At 41.1% G+C, this 21,361-nt stretch overlaps 1 protein-coding gene across 2 annotated transcripts in view; it reads left to right on the top strand.

Annotated features, from left to right (window-relative positions):
- Window positions 1-21,361, top strand: part of LOC124788748 (centromere protein I-like) — a 358,748-nt gene that overhangs the window by 187,594 nt on the left and 149,793 nt on the right. For both annotated transcript variants that reach the window (XM_047256033.1, XM_047256040.1), the window contains one exon: window positions 16,343-16,472. In XM_047256033.1, the coding sequence (XP_047111989.1) occupies window positions 16,343-16,472 (130 nt within the window). The remainder of the gene's footprint in view (window positions 1-16,342; window positions 16,473-21,361) is intronic.

Raw genomic sequence — 21,361 nt, 5'->3', positions numbered from 1 at the left:
GAATCGCAGTCTTTGGTTTGCTCTACCCACAACATTATCTATGTGATTGCTCCAATTTAGAGTATTTGTCATTGTAATCCCTACATATTTAGTTGAATTTACAGCCTTCAGCTTTGTGTGACTTATCGCGTAATTGAAATTTAGCGGATTTCTTTTAGTACTCATGTGAATAACTTCACTCTTCTCTTTATTCAGGGTCAATTGCCACTTTTTGCACCATACAGATATCTTATATAAATCATTTTGCAATTTGTTTTGGTCATCTGATGACTTTACAAGATGGTAAATGACAGCATCGTTTGCAAACAATCTAATATGGCTACTGAGATTGTCTCCTATGCCATTAATATAGCTCAGGAACAATAGAGGGCCTATACCACTTCCTTGGGGAACGCCAGATATTGTTTCTGTTTTACTCGATGACTTTCTGTCTATTACTATGAACTGTGACCTTTCTGGCAGGAAATCATGAATCCAGTCGCACAACTGAGACGATATTCCATAGGTACGCAGTTTGGTTAGAAGACGCTTGTGAGGAACGGTGTCGAAAGCCTTCTGGAAATCTAAAAATATGGAATCAATTTGACATCCCCTGTCGATAGCACTCATTACTTCATGAGTATAAAGAGCTAGTTGTGTATCACAGGAGCGAAGTTTTCTGAATCCGTGCTGACTACGTGTCAAGAAATCATTTTCTTCGAGGTACTTCATAATGTTCAAATGCAGTATATGTTCCAAAACCCTACTGCAAGTCGATGTTAGTGATATGGATCTGTAATTCAGTGCATTACTCGTACTTCCCTTTTTGGGTATAGTTGCGACTTGAGCAATTTTTCCAGTCTTTAGGTACGGATCTTTCTGTGAGTGAGCGGTTGTATATAATTCCTAAATATGGAGCTATTTTATCAGCATACTATGAGAGGAACCTGACTCGTATTCAATCTGGACCAGAAGCCCTGCTTTTATTAAGTGATTTAAGCTGCTTCTTCATTGGAATTCAGGAATATTTACTTCGTCTCCTTCGGTGAAAGAGTTTTGGAAAATCGTGTGTAATAACTCTGCTTTAGTGACACTGTCGTCAGTGACTTCACCGTTGTTATCGCGCAGTGAAGGTATAGATTGCGTCTTGCCACTGGTGTGCTTTATGTATGACCAGAATCTCCTAGGGTTTTCCGCCAGATTTCGAGACAGAGTTTCGTTGTGGAAATTATTGAAATCATCTTGCATTGAAGTACATGCTATATTTTGAACTTCTGCAAAACTTTGCCAGTCTTGGGGATTTTGTGTTCTTTCAAAATTTGGCTTTTTTTTTTTCAACAGGCATCTGACCCGTTTTGTGTACCATGGGGGATCAGTACCATCACTTATTAATTCATGTGGTATATATCTCTCAATTGCTGTCTATACTATCTCTTTGAAATCATTCCACAACTTTTCTATGCCTACATGATCAGATTGGAAGGAGTGCAGATTGTATCTTAAAAAGGCATTGAGAACATTTTTATCAGCATTTTTAAATAGATATACTTTGTGATTCTTTTTGATGGTTGTAGGAGTTATGGTATTCAGCCTAGCAGGTACTGCCTTATGGTCACTAATCCCCGTATTCATCATGATACTCTCTATTTGTCCAGGATTATTTGTTGCTAAGAGGTCAAGTATGCTTTCACAACCATTTACACTTGGAGTGGGCTCATGAACTAATTGTTCAAAATAATTTTCTGAGAAAGCATTCAGTACAATTTTGGATGACGTTTTATGCTCGCCGCCGGCTTTAAACGTATAATTTTTCCAGCATATCGAGGGTAGATTAAAGTCTCCACCAACTGTAATTGTATGAGTGGGGTATGTATTTGAAATGCAACTAAAGTTTTCTTTGAACTTCTGAGTCGAGGGTCAGCAAAACGACCCAATTAAAAGTTTAGTCCAATTGTCAAGTATAACCTCTACCCATACTATTTCTCAGGAACTATCTACTTCAATTTCACTACAAGGCAAACTACTTCTGACAGCAATAAATACTCCACTACCAATTGTATTTAATCTATCCTTTCTGTACACTGTTAGATCATTAGAAAAAATTTCTGCTGAACTTATTTCCGTCTTTAGCCAGCTTTCTGTATCTATAACTATTTGAGCTTCAGTGCTTTCTATTAGAGCTTGGAGCTCTGGTTCTTTTCCAACACAGCTATGACAATTTACAACTACGATACCGATCATTTCTACAACTAACTTACTGTTTTACCTGCCCCCTTTTAGACAGACGCCCTTTTTGTTGTTCCCCGAGGCCCTCTAACCTTAAAAACACCCAGTCCCTTCCACACAGCCCGTGCTACCTGTGTAGCTGCTTCCTGTGTACAGTGGACTCCTGACCTACTAAGCGGAACCCAGAAACCCACCACTTGATGACGCAAGTCAAGGAATCTGCAGCCTACATGGTCACAGAACCACTTGTGCCTCTGATTCAGACCCTTCACTCGGCTCTGCACCAAAGGATCACATTTGGTTCTATCGACGAAGCTGCAGATGATGAGCTCTGACTTAATCTTGAAAGCAAAACTGGCAGTCTTTACCATTCCGCTAGATGCCCAAAACCAGAGAGAATCTCCTCCAGTCCAAAGCAACATACCTCATTGGTACCAACATGAGCCACCACCTGCAGCTGGCTGCACCCTGTACTCTTCATGGCATCCGGAAGCAGCCTTTGCACATCCGGAGTGACTCCCCCTGTATGCACCCTGAGTGCATACTGGCTTCCTTCCCCTCCTTGGCAGCCATGTTCCTAAGGGACCCCATTATGCGCCTAACGCTGGGGCTCCCAACTACCAGCAAACCCACACTCTGTGAATGCCCAGACCTTGCGGACCGAGAAGCTTCCTCTGGAACATGGTGGATGACTGCATCCATCTCAGAGACATCATCAGCCACAGATAATGCCCGAAACCTGTTTGTCAAACAAACCGGCGAGGCCCTACGATCAGCCCCTCAGAAAATTTTTCGCTGCCCGCCAGACTTTGGAATGATCTCCCACTCGACCACAGGTGAGGGGTCAATCTCAGTGCAGGCAGTACATGGGCGGCCACAGCAGTGGACTGAACGGGCGACACGTGGGATGTGCTCGACGTCTCTCACATCCCCACGTCCGACCCATGGGGTGCAAAGGTTTTCATTGTGCCAAAGAAGTCAACAGATAGTACCAAGAAGTACAGGTTCTGTTTTGATTACCAGTACCTGAATGCGAAGGCCATGACGGAAATATTCAACAGCTTAGGACAGTGGCATCACTTTACAGCAAGGTATCTCAGAAGTGGATGTCACCAGCTGGAGGTAGTCTTTGGGGATGGACCATAGACCACTTTCAGAGTTCCATAGGGACATTACCAGTGTAAACAGATGCAGTTTGGCTGGAAGACGTGCCAGCCACATTGCAAAATGTTATTAGATGGAGTTCTGCTTGGGTTGTAGCCAAAAACTTGTGTGGTATATTCGGATGATATCATGGTATTCTTAAAGGATAAACCAGAGTATGTGAAATGTGTGGATGATGTATTAAGCAGGTTACAGTCTGTACATATGACACTTCACATAGATAAGTGCCAGTCTGCACAGACACAGGGAATGACATGTGATTAGTGGGAAAGGTGTTCAAAATCAATGCTCACCTAACAGAGGCAACCTGGAACTTCACAGTGCGATGAACAACAAAACAACTACAGTTGTTTATGCAGTTATTACCGCAGATTCATCAAAATTTTTGTGCAGATCGCAGAACCACTGCAGTTTTGATCCATCTTCACAACAACTGATGTCCTGGACCGTATTCGGCAGTCTGCTCCTGAGCAAGCGACAGGCTATCTTCAAGAGAACAGAGTTGGGAGCCGTACTGGGTCACCGCAGAATGTCTGGGTAGGCAGCACCTTCCTGACCCCACCACTGCCACCAGCACAACATACAGCTGTAGCACTGACCTAAGGTGGTGACTTAATGTCACACTGATAATGTGTCGGCATTCCTTCACGGCACATGTACTTGCTCCCCCATGACAGCTCGAAAGACACTTACACCTTTGTACACTCTGCATGATAAATGTTCTTACAGACACTGCTGAATCTTTGTCGCCTCCAGGGATGCACTGGACCACTCAGTCTAACTCTACACTAGACCTGTTCACAACACGACCCCAGGACGCAGGTTGTAAAACATAAACTTTATCGTAGAAGAGTAGAGTTCTGGAACAGTTGTCAGATTTGTATCCACAGTGTCATAGCTTTTGCTTTGTTTAGCCATCTACATTAGAGGTCAGCAGCTGGTTGTGGCATAGATGGTTCAGAGAAATGAAATGGAGCTAGTATACTTCTGTGAGGTAGATTTTTCCTGGGCATAGAAGTCAATAAAAATCTAAAATTTTGCAGAAGAGTGCTTATGAATTCACTGAGATGGAGGTTTTCGAGTAGGTTTTACAGTTTGAAATGTAGTAATGGATAGTTGTCATAGGAATATGCTACTTTAAGATTCATGAAAGCCACACTAATAAAGTGATATGTTTTCAGATGCATCCTCTGTGAACCGAGTAAGGTTCAAGAGCTGTTCTGTATGGATTTTTCTGGCCCAATACTCTGCTTCGTATGTATAAATAGAGGGTCAAATATAGGTAGAATTCTATTCAGAATAATGTGGTCTGCCAGTTTGTAGAGTTTGCTTAAAAGTCTACCTGGCATAGTCTTCTTGTGACAGATTGCCTGATTTAAATGATTTCTCTCTCTACTCTCTTGCCGTATCTTCATTATTTGGTAGCTTCCCATGGAACTGTTGAAGAATTATTGACTCATTTCTTACTGATGGGCTATAGTTCTTCATTTCTTCCATTTGATTACCATCTAAGCTGACCGCCTCTCTATCTCTACTTTTCTTGTTAATCTTATAGAGTTCTGAAGTCTGAAATTGGTTGGTAAGACTATCCCATTACACTTGACCCTCATATTTCAGGTACTTTAACATAATGTTTAATTTTGGTCTGCAGTGATGATGTAATTTTTTTAGACCTGGTTGTATTGTTATGGAGTTGTCTTATTAACCTCCATACATTTTTGCTTCTCCTAGTTCACTCCAGTTCTGTGGTTTTATCCAAGTATCCCTTTTTTTGCACTGTCAGTGACATGGCAAGTTTTTTTCACAGCATCCACTATTGTATTACAAAATGGAACTTTTTCAAGTAGAATCCTGTATTCTGTTAACTGAACAGCAAGTCAAAAGTACGAACAGGGATATATAAGGTCCTACAGCCTTGAGGCATCAACAGTCTAGAGCATCTCTGTACATCGATGAATGCATCATATGATTCAGATATTGAGGCTGGAAACTGTAGCATCCAACAAGTCTACTGTAGAATGGAACTCTCTGTGGTCTAACTGCTGTATATATTTGACACATGATTGGTCTATATGGTGTGTCTGGAACAGGATGGCAGACTGCTCTGATGCACTGCTGAGACATGTGACCACTGTTAAATATCAGTTCTGGATTATAGCCACATATATGTATATCACAGTTAAATGGTACAGGTTGCTTCAGATCATGTGTAAGGCTTAGCCCATTAGGGTAGTATGTCCCTGTGTACTGCTGTGGCAGTTAAAGTTGCCAATCACTGTGTATCTTGGTCTTGAAAGATAGCAGTAAATGTGACATGACTCTGAAATCAGCACTTGGTGGTTTATACAGTGTCTCAAATGAAAGTTTATATTTGATATGTCAAAATAAAATAGAGGTTGAAGTCTATTGACAAAATCTTTATTTATTATTGAAATATGCAGTTTGGGAATTTAGTTCTTAAAAATAATGTCATTTAAATACTGTCCACCACACATTTAAACGATGGACAAAATTTTGCATGACGCCTCGGCTTATAGATGCTGGGATAAGAGCCACTTCGCTACGGATATTTGCTTTCAGTTGCTCCAGAGAAGTTCGGGCCAATTTTTGCCACTCCACCCGGAGATCAATTTGATAGGGAAAATTTCACGAACTTGTGGTACAGACACTTTGGACATGTGTGCTGTGGCTCCGTCTTGCTGAAACCATGTTCTTTTGTTATAACCAGGAAAGTTTTGCAATTGAGGCACCAAAAAGTAATTTATCATAATCATCATATAATGTTCCAAATTCACTATGTTGCACAACCGCTCTTGTCCTTGTAAAAGTTGGGGCCAATTATTCCTCAAGCCAACATGGCAGCCCATAAAGTAACTTTTGGTAAATGAAGGGGTTTCTCAGCTTCTATTTAGGGTTCGTTGCATTCCAGTAGTGACAATTTTGCTTATTGACATGACCGTTCAGGTGAAAATGAGCCTCTTCAGAAAACAAGATGTTGTTAAATGAAGGGCACTGAGTCACATCATTAACAAATTACAGCATATGTGTGGAATCCTGACTTTAACTCTTGCAACAATTGGATTTTGCAAGGGTACAGTTTAAGGCTTATTGGAGAATTTGGTACAGTGATGATCCGTGCACATTTAAAGAATTTGCACGCTTACGAATTGAGAGGTTAGGATCATCATGAACAGACTAATTTACCCTCTCCACAGATTTGTCCATTCTTATTGGCCATAGTTGCCCGGCTTTCGATTTGGCCAGTGTTGAACTGGTCTAGTCAAATATTTTGATCCATTTGCAGATAAGGGGAACACTTGGAGAATCATTTACTTTATGTAATTCATGATCACTGCAAAATTTCCTTCATGCTACAGTCACTGAATCACTGATTTTTGTAAAATTCACACCATCCACAGAACAGGCTGTGCTAACGGTATACTACGCCTTCCACATCGCTGGCAATGGGCTCTACACAACACTGGTGACTACTTTGAAGGAAAGTAACAGGTGCAAACATTCAACTCTTTTGTATCGGTTGTGAATAAATAGTTGCCACTTTTTAAGTTCCAACCCACTTAAAAAACAGTGCCCAATTTTTGTAGCCATTGTGCTATTGTGTTGTAGAATGCTAACTGGATAGAACCTGCCTGAATAGCCACACGTGTTAGCACGCCACTTCTCGAATTCAGGCTGGCTGGCTGACCAGTGATAGAATCTGCTTTGCAGATTGACAATTTGGACCAGTATGTTAGCAAACTTGGATCTGATGTTTAGATGGCTTCTCACATCCAACTAGGTGAATACTGGGCTGGTACCGATGTTGTCTCAATTACATGATTCCCAAACATTTAGAAAATGTTTACGCACTTTTATGTGGATAACAGTAAATGCAGACAGTTGGAGTACACAACTTCCATCCCAAAGGGTGAAAGATTGGTGAGAGCACCCATGTGCTGTCTCTGCTGCATAATTCCCAAACATTTAGAAAGTGTTCATGCACTTTTACATGGATAACACTAAACACAGGCAGTTTGGATACACTTCCGTCCCGGAGAATAAAGGGGTGGCGACAGGAAAGGCATCTGGCCACTGTCTAATGTAAACAATGCCAAATCTGACAATAACTATGCAGACCTCATATAGATATGGGATAAAGGCAAAGAAAAAGAACAACAATTCTGACCAAATAGGGCAATTAATAGTATGAAATAAGTTGAAAATTTGAGTCAATGAGATATACTTACTTACTACATACACAACTGAGGGACCATTCTTGATCTGTGAATTTTTTTTTCCTGTTGTGTTGTTTTTTTTATGCAACTAGTTGGCCTTCTGCAGGGTTTGTTTTAAAAGACTTGAGACAGACAAAGCTTCCTTACATTTGTTGCACCAATTAAATGTAACGCCCTGTTGGAATGTAGATTTAGTGTATGTGTGATAGGGGAGAGGATGTCTTTGCCCCATTCATTGCCAGAAAGAAAATGAGTTGATGCACTGAGGAAACATGGTTGGATTTTAATGAAACTTCTTACACTAACACACCATCTGCAGCTATGTAAATGTTGAGAGTTGCAGTCCTCTTTGATAGGTAGAACTGCCAACATCATGCATTAGTGTTTGTGTGTAGTGTTGTTAGCAGACCTGGTGACCTATGTAAGGAGTGTCAACAGTGCCAGATGTTGAGTTACTGTGAAGGACATGGAGATGACCCATACTTATGTTAAACAGCAGTATCAGCACCTGGCTGAGTTTGAAAGGAGTCTCATTGTTGGTCTCCATTTGGTCTGATGGTCCTATTGTACATCATCCAGATTTTTGAAGAATGTAGGTGTGTCAGTGGCACTGTACCTGATTGCATAGGTACATGATGGCAGCTGTACTCGTCACAGTTCTGGCCAATCACCTCTGACCACAACAAGAGAGGATCACCACTTTTTGCACAAAGCATACTGTAAACCGCTAATATCTGTGTTTGCCATCCAAGAAGTAGTAATGTACCCCCTGCAACATTCTTTCTCTTCCCTTACTATTAATCAGCACAGCTGGACTAGGATATAACTGTCCTGTGCATAGGGTGTCATTAACGCCACGCAAAATGCTGCCGTTGGGATAGTGCCATGACTGGGAAGCATGGATTGCTAATGAAAGGCATCAAATTATGTTCAGCAATGAATCGCAGAGCTGTACTAGCCTGGATATTCATTATTGGTGTGTATGTCAGTGACCTGGGAGAGAACCCATTCTTCCAATGGGTTATAGAGGCACAGCAATGTTACTCCTGCTGTCATTGTATGAGAAGCCATTATGTATACCTTAAGATCAGGGCAGGTAGCAATTGAAGGAATGCTTGGTGGCACAGTGGTACATCACGGTGGTCCTGCGTTCACATGTGTTACCTCACGTGCAGCAATGGCACAATGCTCATCCACACATGTCATATGTGTGTATGTATTGTCTGGGATCTGCCCCCATAGGACCACCTCTCACATCAACTCTGTCACAGGATATCAAGAACCAGTTGCAAGAGTTGTGGGAGAGCTTGCCCTGTGAGAGGATACAACAGCTTTATTAAGCCCTTTCCAAATGAGTCAGTGCGTGCATTCAGACCAGAGGAGTTGCAACATTGTACTAATAAGTGGGCTCATACTGCCAAGTTCCTTATAAATTTGACTGTGTTTTGTAATCACTGATATACAGCACATGCCCTCTCAACCAGTGAAGTTTCATTTCATTTCCTCCTCCCCTTCTAGGAGCCCATTTTTGTCAGGCAGTGTACTAGGCATAACAGTTAATTTTTCCTAAGAAAGCAAGAAGACTTTTAAACCAGTGTGTCAGAGCAGTTTTTATATCCTCGTGTTGGTAAATTTCCACCTTTTCTAATTTTTTGGACCAGGTAAGCCATATGATCTTGAAAATTTTCTTTTACCCAACCTGCAATATTGTCACAACATAACCAGAATCAAATACAAATCTGAAAGCTGGCTAGTCAGTGAAGTACATCACTTACGACTAAAAGGATGTTTGTTATGAGTACGAACGTACAATGAACAGACCAGAATTGAACTTTTGAACAGAGGGTGCTGCTGTTTATACAAACATTAAAAACATAAGAACTTTGAGAAACTGCTGTAGGGTTTTTGATTGGGTTTTCGCTAATAGGTAGATTGATTCACAAGGAAGGTTTTTGTATATAATTTATAAAAATTTCTTACAAACTGTCTGACTTATGACAAATTAAAGTGAAGTTGCAGAAATGACACCAATGCCACCAATTGCCATAACTCCCCAAGAGAACAGTAGTTTCTTGAGAAAGCATCAAGCGAATTTGACTCATACAGTCTGCTGGTCTAACGGTAGAGCATCTAGCTGGGTGCTGAAAAGTTGTGGGGTAGAATCATGGCTGTGTCAGGGTTTTTTTTTCCCACTGCACATTTTAAACTAGCATTCATCTCTCAGTGATTTGGAGATACACATTTCAAAATATGACAACAATTTCAGACTGCTAATTTCTGCATCCATCAGATTAGCAATCACAGTATGCACTTTTAATTCACTGCAAATTCATTGAACAGTGGGCAGTGAGTTACTCTGCTTTGAAGTATTGTAGCACCTCATCATCAGGTTGTGGTGCTACATCTACAATATGAAAGAATCAAGTATTTTTAACCAATAGTTTTTCTGCTGTCGTTTGACAACAACTGCATAATGAAAAAACTTGCGAGTTCAAAATAAGTTGTGTTTTTTTCCTCCACAAGTACAATGTTTTCCGAAAAACTACTTCTGCAGTTTTGCTTCGTTTACACGCAGTGTGTTCTTTCAGCAGCACAGCAGGTGACTCAAATTTCAGCTCCCTGCTTCCGTGAATAAAACATAGAAACTGACATAATTCTTCGTGTGGCACTTTGAAGAAGTCTGTCATAAAGAGTCCACAACAAAGAACTGCAGCAATGAGTGTCAATAATTCAGCATAGTGTGTGCTAAGTGTCACAAGATGTGTGCTGTAACATGAGCTAAACATGTACATCATGTGTGTTTTTCCTTATTTTTTTCTTTTATTTGTGCCACCTTGGCCTGCCTCCAATACATACTGAGTATCTCTCTCTCTCTCTCTCTCTCTCTCTCTCTCTCTCTCTCTCTCTCTCTCTCTCTCTCTCTCTCACACACACACACACACACACACACACACACACACACAATTTACGTACAATAGTTACCTTGGTTATTACGTACATCATAATGTGCTCCCATCATTAGACGCCAATCCAAATTCCACTTCAATACGGAACACACAACATTCATGCCTTCAGACAATTTTCCTGACATACACTGTTTGCATCGCGTGATTTATGTGAAAGTAATGACTTTCACTCATTTATCATTTTTCTCTGAAATTTATTCATAACGCTACAGAGTGGCCCATAAACATTATACTCTATGCTACACAAATTGTCTAGCTGTAAATACTTACTTAAAACTACCCATACAAAGTGTCACTGGGTCACTAGTAACAAATGATTGCTGGTGGTTGAGTCTGAGTCTGAACTGGTGACTTGTGGCAGACCAGCCAGTGACGCAAACCACTACGCCACACTGAATGTAGCACCACTTGTCACATTGCCCCCTCCCCTGGAGATACAGTGACTTGCTGCTTCAGAAGTTCTTATTAGAGCTGACTGCAACACCCTGGATCTAGATCTTGCCTGTGGCCCCATGTACGGCACTGCTGGTGGATCCTCGCACTCTGGTCATGTTGTGACATCCTCTTAACTGTGACGAGTGTCGAAGGTAACCCATTGCAGCTTTGTGATGACCAGGTGGGACTTTAGTTTCCTTGAATGAGAATTCTCCAATCATCAGTCTGCACCTAGGACTGTAATAAGGCTTCGTACAGAGTACATGGCCATCCCTGCACTTTTATCTTGAGGGACATAATCTTCAACTTCATATGTGACATCCGACAAGCAGCAAAGGATACAGATGGCCCAAAGTAGCATTTTGATCACTTTTTCGATAGTCCCACTTCCTGCACAGGTGTAAAAATCCATACCAAGTCTTCTGGACTAGTCAGTGCTTGACGTTACCTACTCTTGGGATCCAGGGTGCAAGCCATCTGCTTTTCATCTTCCATCCTGGTGATGAGGAGGTGTTTCATGTAGTCATCCTGAATATCATCTCTTTGAAATGGGAACAACGTCATTTTGACCTGCTTTGTAGCATGTGAATGCTGTGACAGGCATAACTGTGTCCCAAACTCCCTGTTGAGCATACATTAAGAGCATATCTGCCATTGTCTTATTAAATCATTCAGAGAGACCATTCATCTGTGAGTGATGTTGCTATGTGAAAGTGTATCTGACACTGTCTTATTAAATCATTCAGAGAGACCGTTCATCTGTGGGTGATATTGCAACGTGAAATTACCACTGATACTAGTCTCAACTAGAAAACTTTCCACAATCAGGGAGCATCACATCAGAATGATGTCTTTTACAGTTTCTGGAGCTTCAACAGTTGGCAGAGTTTTAGTGACAGCATGATGGGTGAGGTAGTCAGTGCAGACTGTTGTCCATCGACACCTGTTTGTCAAATTGGGGAATCTCCCTAAGAGGTTGATTCCAACTAGGTGGAATGTTGTTGCTGCAGTTGGTGTTGGTACCAGATGCGCTGGAGGAGGTTTGGGGCAGACGCTCCCATCTCTGGTAGTCCTTACAGTGGCCCATGTAATGTCTAATGGCTTGACAGGGGCCTGTTTAGAACTTCATGAATCCCAGGTGATGAGATTTCATCCATGCTGCTTTGTTCTGACACAGGAAGCTTTGAAAGGCAGTTAGTGTCCATGTGTTAAATTCCGTTTTTACACACCACAGTGACAATGCATTCCTGAAGTCACCAGTCGACCTGCGATATCAAGCAGGCCTTTCAACAAGTATAGAGCATGGTGATCAATCACAATGGAGAATGGTTTGTGAAAGAAGTACGACCAGAACATTTTGATTACCCAAACTACTTCAAGACACTCTTTCTTGGTTGTAGAGTAGTTCATCGTGTTCTTGGAGAGTACTCTGGTAGGATAAGCTCTCACCATTTCATTTCAATACCTTCCTGAATTTATACTAGAACTACATCTTTTTCAGAGCCGCGAGCACTGGTGTGAAGTTCGGTCTACGCATTCTCTTCACACAATGCTAGGATGAGATGATGTTAGCACCTCCTTCAGGACACGAAAAGTTTTTAATTGTGCCTTGTTCCGGGAAGATTTAGTGTCGCTTTGCAGTAGTTCTTGCAAGGGGCATGTTTTTGTAAAGAAATCCTTTATGAATCACTGGTAGTATGATCACATTATGAGAAAACTTCTCACATCACCAATCTGCCAATGAGTCAGAAAAATATGTGACTGATATCCCCCAGATGGACACCATCACCGTCCACTAGGCGGCCCAAGATTTTTATTTCTTGGTTGGCAAAGAGGCATCATTTTGGATTCGGTTTGAGACACACTTCAATACAGTTGTCAGGCAGCCTAGATGTCCTTCAGACAAACACCACCACCCCTTCCCCAAAAGAAAAATGAAGTATCATCCATCCATATATCCTGTACATTTTAGGTGTCAAGGAAGTTGTCTATCATCTGCTTGAATGTGGGTGGAGTATTATATACTACAACCAGCATAAATTTGAACTCGCAGAGACTATCAGTAGTTAGGAAGCCACTCATTCTCTGATCAGCCAATAGCGTGTTTGCATGTCCATATTTGAGAAATATTTTGCTCCTCTCAAGCAGTCTGAGGTATGATCAATAGACACACATTTTTTCACGAGTTTTTTCAGTTGTTGGCACTTGATGCAAAAAACTTGTAGGGTTCTTCTTCTTCACAAGAACCACCAGTGAAGACTTAAGGACACTCTGAAGATCCAGTGTCGTCATCTTGCAGCACCTCCTCTACTTTCTCCGAGACTATCCATTGCTTAGCCAGTGACCCCTGAGAACTATAACAATGTTAAAGGGAATTGAACCAGCAAAAATATGTATTGTTTGCATCCTCTTTTAGTGGTAAACACTATTTTTTTCCTTTAATGAAAGCTTTTCTCATAAGGAATGTTATATCAGAAAGAGTACTTATCTTTAGATCTGGCATCAATGTCCAAGGTTTCATTTTATTCAGTGACTATATAAATAATATTTACGAGGGTGGACTGAAAAGTTTTCGGAATCAGCACAAGAGGTTAGCACTAGCGCAACGATTTGTTCACATGATATTCATTGGACTGTTGCCTGCAAACATACGCCACGTCAAGAAAGCTGTGGCAGTGATGTGGTGGCAGTGATGTGGCTCTGTTGTTGTTCCCACTTAGTGATTTGCGGAGGTGGAAAAAATAGAGATTCAAGCAGTGATTAAGTACTTCGTAAAGAAAGGTATGAAAGCAAAGAACATTCATGCTGATTTCCAGAATACACTGGGAGACTCTGCTCCTTCATATTCAGCTGTCGCCAAGTGGACAAACGAATTTAAATTTGGTCGGGAGAGCTTAGATGATGATCCGCGCAGTGGTCAGCCAAGATGGGTCACTACTCCAGAAATCATTGCAAAAGTGCACAAAATTGTCATGGAGGATCACTGATGGAAATGCATGAAATTGCACATGCTTGCCAGATGTCATCCGAAAGGGTATATCACATTTTAACTGAAGAATTAGAATTGTAAAAATTGTCTGCAAGATGGGTGCCGTGACTCTTTGACGCTGGATTAAAAACACATGCCATCGCCGTGGAAAAATTACATGAAGTAAGGTATGAATTGTTGCCACACCCACCTCATGTACCTGACATCGCTCCATCAGACTTCCATCTCTTCCCAAAATTGAAAATTTTTCTTGGTGGACGAAGATTCATTTCAAACGAGTAATTGATAGCTGGATTTGACAACTATTTTGCAGGTCTTGAGGAAAATCATTTTCGAGATGGGATCAGGGCACTGGAACATCGTTAGACAAAGTGCATTAATCTACAAGGAGACTTCATTGAAAAATAAAAAAAAGTTTCAGTGATGTAAGTACTTTTTTTCTATTCCATTCCGAGAACTTTTCAAACCACCCTTGTAGCATCCGGGTCCTTATTATAGATAGACGGAGTACTCGGGTGATTCTTCCTTTTCATCATGTATTAGGACACTTTCAGCTTTCATAACTGTTTACATCATCTTGGTTCTAAAAAAAATCTGTATACAGTGCACTTCATAAAAGAAGTCACAATGTAAGAAACGATTGAATCACAGGTATCAAAGTGCCAAATGGCATAGATTTTGCATATTTTGGAACTAAGAACCAACTGACATATCTTCTGCATCTGACATCTGTTAAAAACTAAACTACTGATAGCAAAGTGAAGCACTGACATGAACTGAGGTATGGTTAGCACACTGTTTGGTCTTAATTGACATCACATTTGGCAGTAGCTTTAAAATTCCTTTGGGAGTGCCAACCCCATCATAATAATGGCCTTACATACGGATATGGTTAATGCTCTGTGTAATTGTAGATATACTGTCCTAGTTCCGACCCATCATTGGCTGGAGAAAGGGCACTGGAATGGATGACTGGATTTAGTGCACCAGTATTAGCCATATTGTTAGATAACACTCTCATAAAAATGTAGATGTTGTTGCTGATGTTTCCATGGAGGGGACAAAAGTCATGGATAGTCATATTCACATATACAGATGGCAGTAGTATCACGTACATAAAGTATAAAAGGGCAGTGCATTGACAAGCTGTCATTTTTACTTAGATGATTCATGTGGAAAGGTTTCCAACATGATTATGGCTGCACCACAGGAAATAAGACTTTGAACAAAGAATGGTAGTTGCAACTAGACCCATGGGACATTCCATTTCAGAAATTATTAGGGAACTGAGGTCCAGTGCTGTCAAGAGTGTCCCAAGAATACCACATTTCAGGCATTGTCTCTCACCACAGACATCACAGTGGCCTATGGCCTTCACTTAGCAACGGAGATCAGTGGGGTTTGTGTAGAGTTGTCAATGCTAGCAGACAAGTAGAGTTGTCAGTGCTAACAGACAAGCAGCACTGCATGAAGTAATGGCAGCAAGCAATGTGGGCATACGACGAATGCATCCGTTACACAGTGTGGTGAAATTTGGCATTAATGGGCTTTGGCAGCAGACGACTAAGGGGAGTCCCTTTGGTAACATCATGAAATCACCTGCAGTGAGTCTCCTGGGCTTGTGGCCATATCGGTTGGACCAGAGACGACTGCAAAACCATGGCCTGGTCAGATGAGTCCCAGTTTCAGCTGCTAAGAGCTGATGGTAGGGTCAGAATGTGGTGCAGACCTCACGAAGCCGTAGACCCAAGTTGTCAACAAGGCACGGTGAAATCTGGCGGTGACACCGTAGTGGTGTGGGCTGTATTTATAAGGAATGGACTGGGTCATCTGGTCCAAATGAACCGATTATTGACTGGAAATAGTTATGTGCAGCTACTTGGAGATCATTTGCAACAAACAACGATAAAATTTTTATGGATGACAGTGCGCCTTGTCATTGCACCACAATTATTAGTGATTGGTTTGAAGAACACTCTGGACAATCTGAGCATATAATTGGGCGACCCATATCGTCTAGCACGAGTGCCCTCAAATGTTTACGCGACATAATTGAGATGTCAGTTTGTGCACAAAATCCTGCACTGACAATACTTTCGCAATTATGGTCAGCTATAGAGTTGTCATGGCTCAATATTTCTGCAGGAGACTTCTGACAACTTGTTGAATCTATGCCACATTGAGTTGGTGCACTATGCCGGGCAAAAGCAGCTCCTACATGATATTTGGAGGTATGCCATGACTTTTATCACCTCAGTTATTATAAACTGTGTTAAATTCATCTTGTAAATTTGTTATCCCTCCAATCATCCAAAATGTTCTCTCTCAAATTGATGCTCTTTTCACAGGATTACGCACATCAACCACTATCTGTTGTGTCCTTATTTGTGAAGGAGTACCTTTTCTTATGGGAAAGTGGACTATTTGTGAAACAGGTTCTGAAGCTGATGTACTGGCTGCAATTCAGTTCCCACACAGGTATCAGTTGGTCACTTTTTCGTATAACATTTTTCAGTTTCTTATAATGTTTTTAGTTTCTCTGTGAATAACCATATATAAATTGTCTGGCTTTATTTTTAAAAATTGAAGTATTACAGAAATAGTTTTTGTTCACTGTGTTTCACAGCATCTACATCATACTCTGCAAGCCACCTAACAGTGTGCGACAAAAGGTACTTTTGATACTACCATCTGATTCTTCTCCCACCCCACTCCCTCACCCCACCCACACACCCTGTTCCACTCACAAACGGAATGGGGGAAGAATGATTATTGATAAGCCGTTGTATTAGCTCTAATTTCTCAAATTTTCTCATTGTTGTCATTTCGTGAGATGAATGTGGGTGGAAGTAATACACTATCTGTTTCTTCCTGGAAAGTTTTCTCTTGAAATTTTGATATCAAACGTCTGCGTGATGCACAACACCTCCCTTGTAATGTCTGCCACAGGAGATTGTTGAGCATCGACGTAATGCCCTTGCATCTGCAAAATCATCCCTTGTTGAAATGTGCCTCTGGTTGTTGCATTCTCTCTCTCTCTCTCTCTCTCTCTCTCTCTCTCCCTCCCTCTCTCCCTCTCCCTCCCTCCCTCCACCCTGTCTCCCTCTCTCCCCCCTCCTCCCTCTCTCCCCCCTCCTCCCTCTCTCCCCCCTCCTCCCTCTCTCCCCCCTCCTCCCTCTCTCCCCCCTCCTCCCTGTCTCCCCCCTCCTCCCTCTCTCCCCCCTGTGCCCCCCCTCCCCCCCACCTCTTCCATTAGTCCTACCTGGTAAGGATCCCACATTTATGAACAATACTCAAGAATCAGGTAAACAAATCCCTTAGAAGCCACTTCCTTTGTAGATTAGTAACATTTTCTTAGGATTCTGCTATGAATCTCTATCTGGCATCTGCTTTTCATACTACCTGTTTTATGTGGTCATTCCAATAAGGTTGCTGTGAATGGTTCTTCTTCCTCTTCTTCTTCCCCCTTTTCTTTGGCCCACCGCCTTCATATCCCTATTGATATTGTTCATGGCATTCCTTGGCTCCTTCTGCCTACCACGGATCCTGAGAATCCTACTCATGGTAGTCTTTTATCTTCCATTCTAATTAGGTGTCCAGACCACACCGGTCTTCTTTCTTCATCCTTCAGATTATATCAATTTGTAAATATGGCTCTACCAGTTCCTGGTTTTTTAATACCCCCCATTCCTGTGACTTAGTGTCCCTCCTTGGGACAGACATTGTCCTTAATATCTTTCTGTCGAAGACTAGCAGATTTGTTCATCTGTTTTCCTTCATGTGAACGTTCCAAAGCTATATACAGATACTGGGAGGACTAAACTCTGGTATGGTATGGTTTTAAAATTTCTTGAAACTGCACAGAACATCCCGCAAGCCAAAATATCCTCCATTTGTGCTGCCATCCTTGCCTTGATCTCAATTTCCATTCTAGTCTGCTCCCTAAAAATACTTCCAAGTATTTAAATGTGTCTACTCTTTTGAAAGTGGGGTTTGACTGTTGGATGCCTTGCTCATGACAATGAATAGTTACTTCATGCTTGTTATGCTGGATAGTTGCTCCTAGATATTTTACAGTTGAAACTATTTCCAACAGTTTGCCATCAATAGTGTAGTTATAGAGTAGTGGATTTCTCTTCCTATGTATGCACATTATGTTACATTTATTTGCGTTCAGGGTCAAGTGCTGAAGCCTGCACCAACCATTAATCCTCTGCAGATCATTCCGCAAATTGATACAGTCTTCTGGTGTTGCTACTTTCTTATAGAAAATCACATCATCTGCAAAGAGTTTTAAAGAACTTCCAATGCTTTCTGTTAGATCATTTATATACGTTGTAAATGGTAATGGTGCTGTCACACTTCCTTGGGGTACTCCAGAAATTACCATTATATCTGTCGATTTGTGGATGAACAGAGCGAGCTGAGTTTCTCAAACTTGTTTATGTAATCCATGTTGATTTTTATAAAGGAGATTGTTGTTCCCAAAACATGTCATAATGCTTAAGCATAAAACATCTTCCATAATTCTACAATCCCAGGGATATAGGCCTATAATTATGTGCATTTGTCCTATGGCCCTTTTTGAAAATGGGAATGAGCTGCACTTTTTTCCAGTCACTAGGCATCTATGATAAATTGCTGCTGGAAGGGAGAGTAAGTTCTTTCATGTCATCTTTGTAGAACCTCATCTGATCTTGATGGCTTTCCACTACTGTGTGATGGTATTTGCTTTTCTATTCCGCAATCAGTTATCTCAATACCTGCTATTTCGACATTTGTACTATGATTGAAAGGATAGGCCTTGTTCTGATCTGCCACAATGAATCAATGTCTGAAGAATGATTTCCGTATTTTGTTCTTCTTTCTATTATCTTCCATTTTGGTGCCAGTATGGTCGCTGATTGAGTGAGTAGAGGAATTCAAGCCGCTTGCTGGTTTTACGTAAGGCTAAAACCTCTTAGTGTTTTTACTCAAATTGACTGACAAAATGTCGCTTTCAGAGTCATTGAACACCTCTCTGATAGCTCTCCTTACACTCATTTTCGCTCTGCTGAGCTTTTATTTGTCAGCTAGGTTTTGACTTCTGTTGAATCTTTGATGAAGCTGTCTCTTTGTTTACATAACAGTTTTCTAACATGGCTATTAAACCACAGTGGGTCTTTACCATCCCTTAAGACGTTGCTCTGAACATACCTGTCTAAGACGTATTGAATGATGCTTTTGAATTTTTCCATTTGTGTTCCACATATTCGTCCTTGTCATTGAGTATTGGATTCTGACTTCTCAGATACTTTGCAATTTGTACCCTCTCACTCTTGGTAAACAAAAATGTCTTCCTACTTTTCTTAACATTCCTTGTGAAATCCTTAGTCATAGTTGCTACCATAGCCTTATGATTACTGATACCTTACTCTACATTAACTGATCCAATATGATCAGATCTGTTTGTTACTAGGTGGTGTAAGATGTTACCTTAATGATTTGGTTCTAACTATCTGCTGAAACAGTTTCGTACAAGGCATTCAGGATAATGTCACATGAGTCCCTGTCTCTGGAACCAGTTTTGATAGCATGACTCATCCAATATATACCTGGCAAGTTGAAGTCACATCCCCATTACAACAGCATTACCAGGAAAATTTTAACAATATTCTGCAGGTTCTCTCTGAAGCACACTACCACTACAGCTCCTGACCTAGGTGGTCAACAAAAGCGTCCAATTATCATTTTTTGATTGGTCTTTGATGCTTAGCGTGATCCAGTTAAATCACCTTTGGAATACATGATTGATGTTGTTCAGTTCTTTACTGTAATGAATACACCATTACCAATGGCAACTAACCTACACTTACTATAAATATCCCAGTCTGACCATAGAATTTCTCTGCTGTTCACTTCTGGTGTCAACCATCTTGCTGTTATTAATATTATCTTGTGACTCACCCTGTATGTTGTAACCATGAGGCTGCTGTGTAATTTCTTTTTAAATATATGACTGGTTTCAGAGACAATTTTCCAGTGTCTGTTCTACGTTATAAAAACAGGACAACTTTCATGCAAAAACTATGATTGAAAATTTTGGTATAATGCCAGCGGTGCCTACGAATTTTTGTTAATAGCAGATGATACACACACAAAAATTATAAAACAAATGTCAAAGTATAATATTTTAACTAGATTGGAATGATCATTGAATATAGACAATGGAGAAAAGAGCAGCAATTGATTGCGAAATTACGTTAGTCTCTGGTATGCTCTACATCATCCAATATTGTGTGCTACATGTCGGTTTGGACTAATGTCACTTGTTATTATATGCACTGAATATGGCTGTGTAATAGTTCATATCTAGATCTGCTGTAATAAATGGATGGATTTAGCAAACTCACTCTCTCTTATTTATCTGTGTGTGGCATGAGAAAGAAAGACTGATTGTTGGGGACTGCATCAGGTGAGATTTGGAAACCTGAGAGCTTAAAGGTGGAAGGCAGGGTAATATGCAACACAGAGATTACTACTAAAACACCACGCATGGGTTAATAAGAGTGAGAAGCTAAGTGCATTGTATGTAATAAAGGTGGAAGAGAGAGGTGAAAAATAGACGGGAAAGACAACGAAAGATCTAGAAAATTGAAACGAAAATTAAGAAAAGAGTACTTACAGTGTAGAACAGCTGAGACAGAAGAAATTAGCATAAATTAAGGCCAGGTGGGTGGTGAGAACCTGGGACACGTTGTAGTGCTAGTTCCCACCTGCGGAGTTCTGAGAAACTGTTGTCTGGGGGAAGAATCCTGATGGCGCGTGTGGAAACAGGCGCCGAGGTCACGAATGTCATGTTGTGGAACATGCTCTGCAACAGGGTATTGCAAATTGCCAGTTTATACTCTCTCCCTATGCCCATTTTCATCCTAATTGGTAATTTGGCTGTAGCCATGCTGATGTAGAAGGCTGAACAGTGTTTACATAATAGCTGGTACGTGACGTGTCATTTCGCAGGTGGCTCTCCATTTGATAGTATATATTTTGCCAGTTACAGGGCTATTATAGATGGTGGTAGGAGGGTGCATAGGGTAAGTCTTGCAGCGGTAATGGTCACGGGGGTAGGAGCCATAGGGTAAGGAGATGGGTGCAGAAGAACCATAGGGTCTGACAAGAATATTGCGGAGATTGGGAGGGCGATGAAAAGCCATTCTAGGTGTGGTGGGCAAAATTTTTGACAGAATGGATCTCATTTCAGGGCATGGTTTTAGGAAGTCATGGCGCTGTTGAAGTAGCTGATTAACACATTCCAGACCAGGATAATAATGAGTCACAAATGGTGTGCTCCGAAGTGCCCCATCCCACCTCTGTGTTACGTAAATGCA

Source organism: Schistocerca piceifrons, chromosome 1 (assembly GCF_021461385.2).
Source record: "Schistocerca piceifrons isolate TAMUIC-IGC-003096 chromosome 1, iqSchPice1.1, whole genome shotgun sequence".
NCBI classification, from domain to species: domain Eukaryota; kingdom Metazoa; phylum Arthropoda; class Insecta; order Orthoptera; family Acrididae; genus Schistocerca; species Schistocerca piceifrons.
The sequence above is the reverse complement of the archived record's forward strand: the minus strand, read 5'-3'. Positions and strand labels throughout refer to the sequence as shown.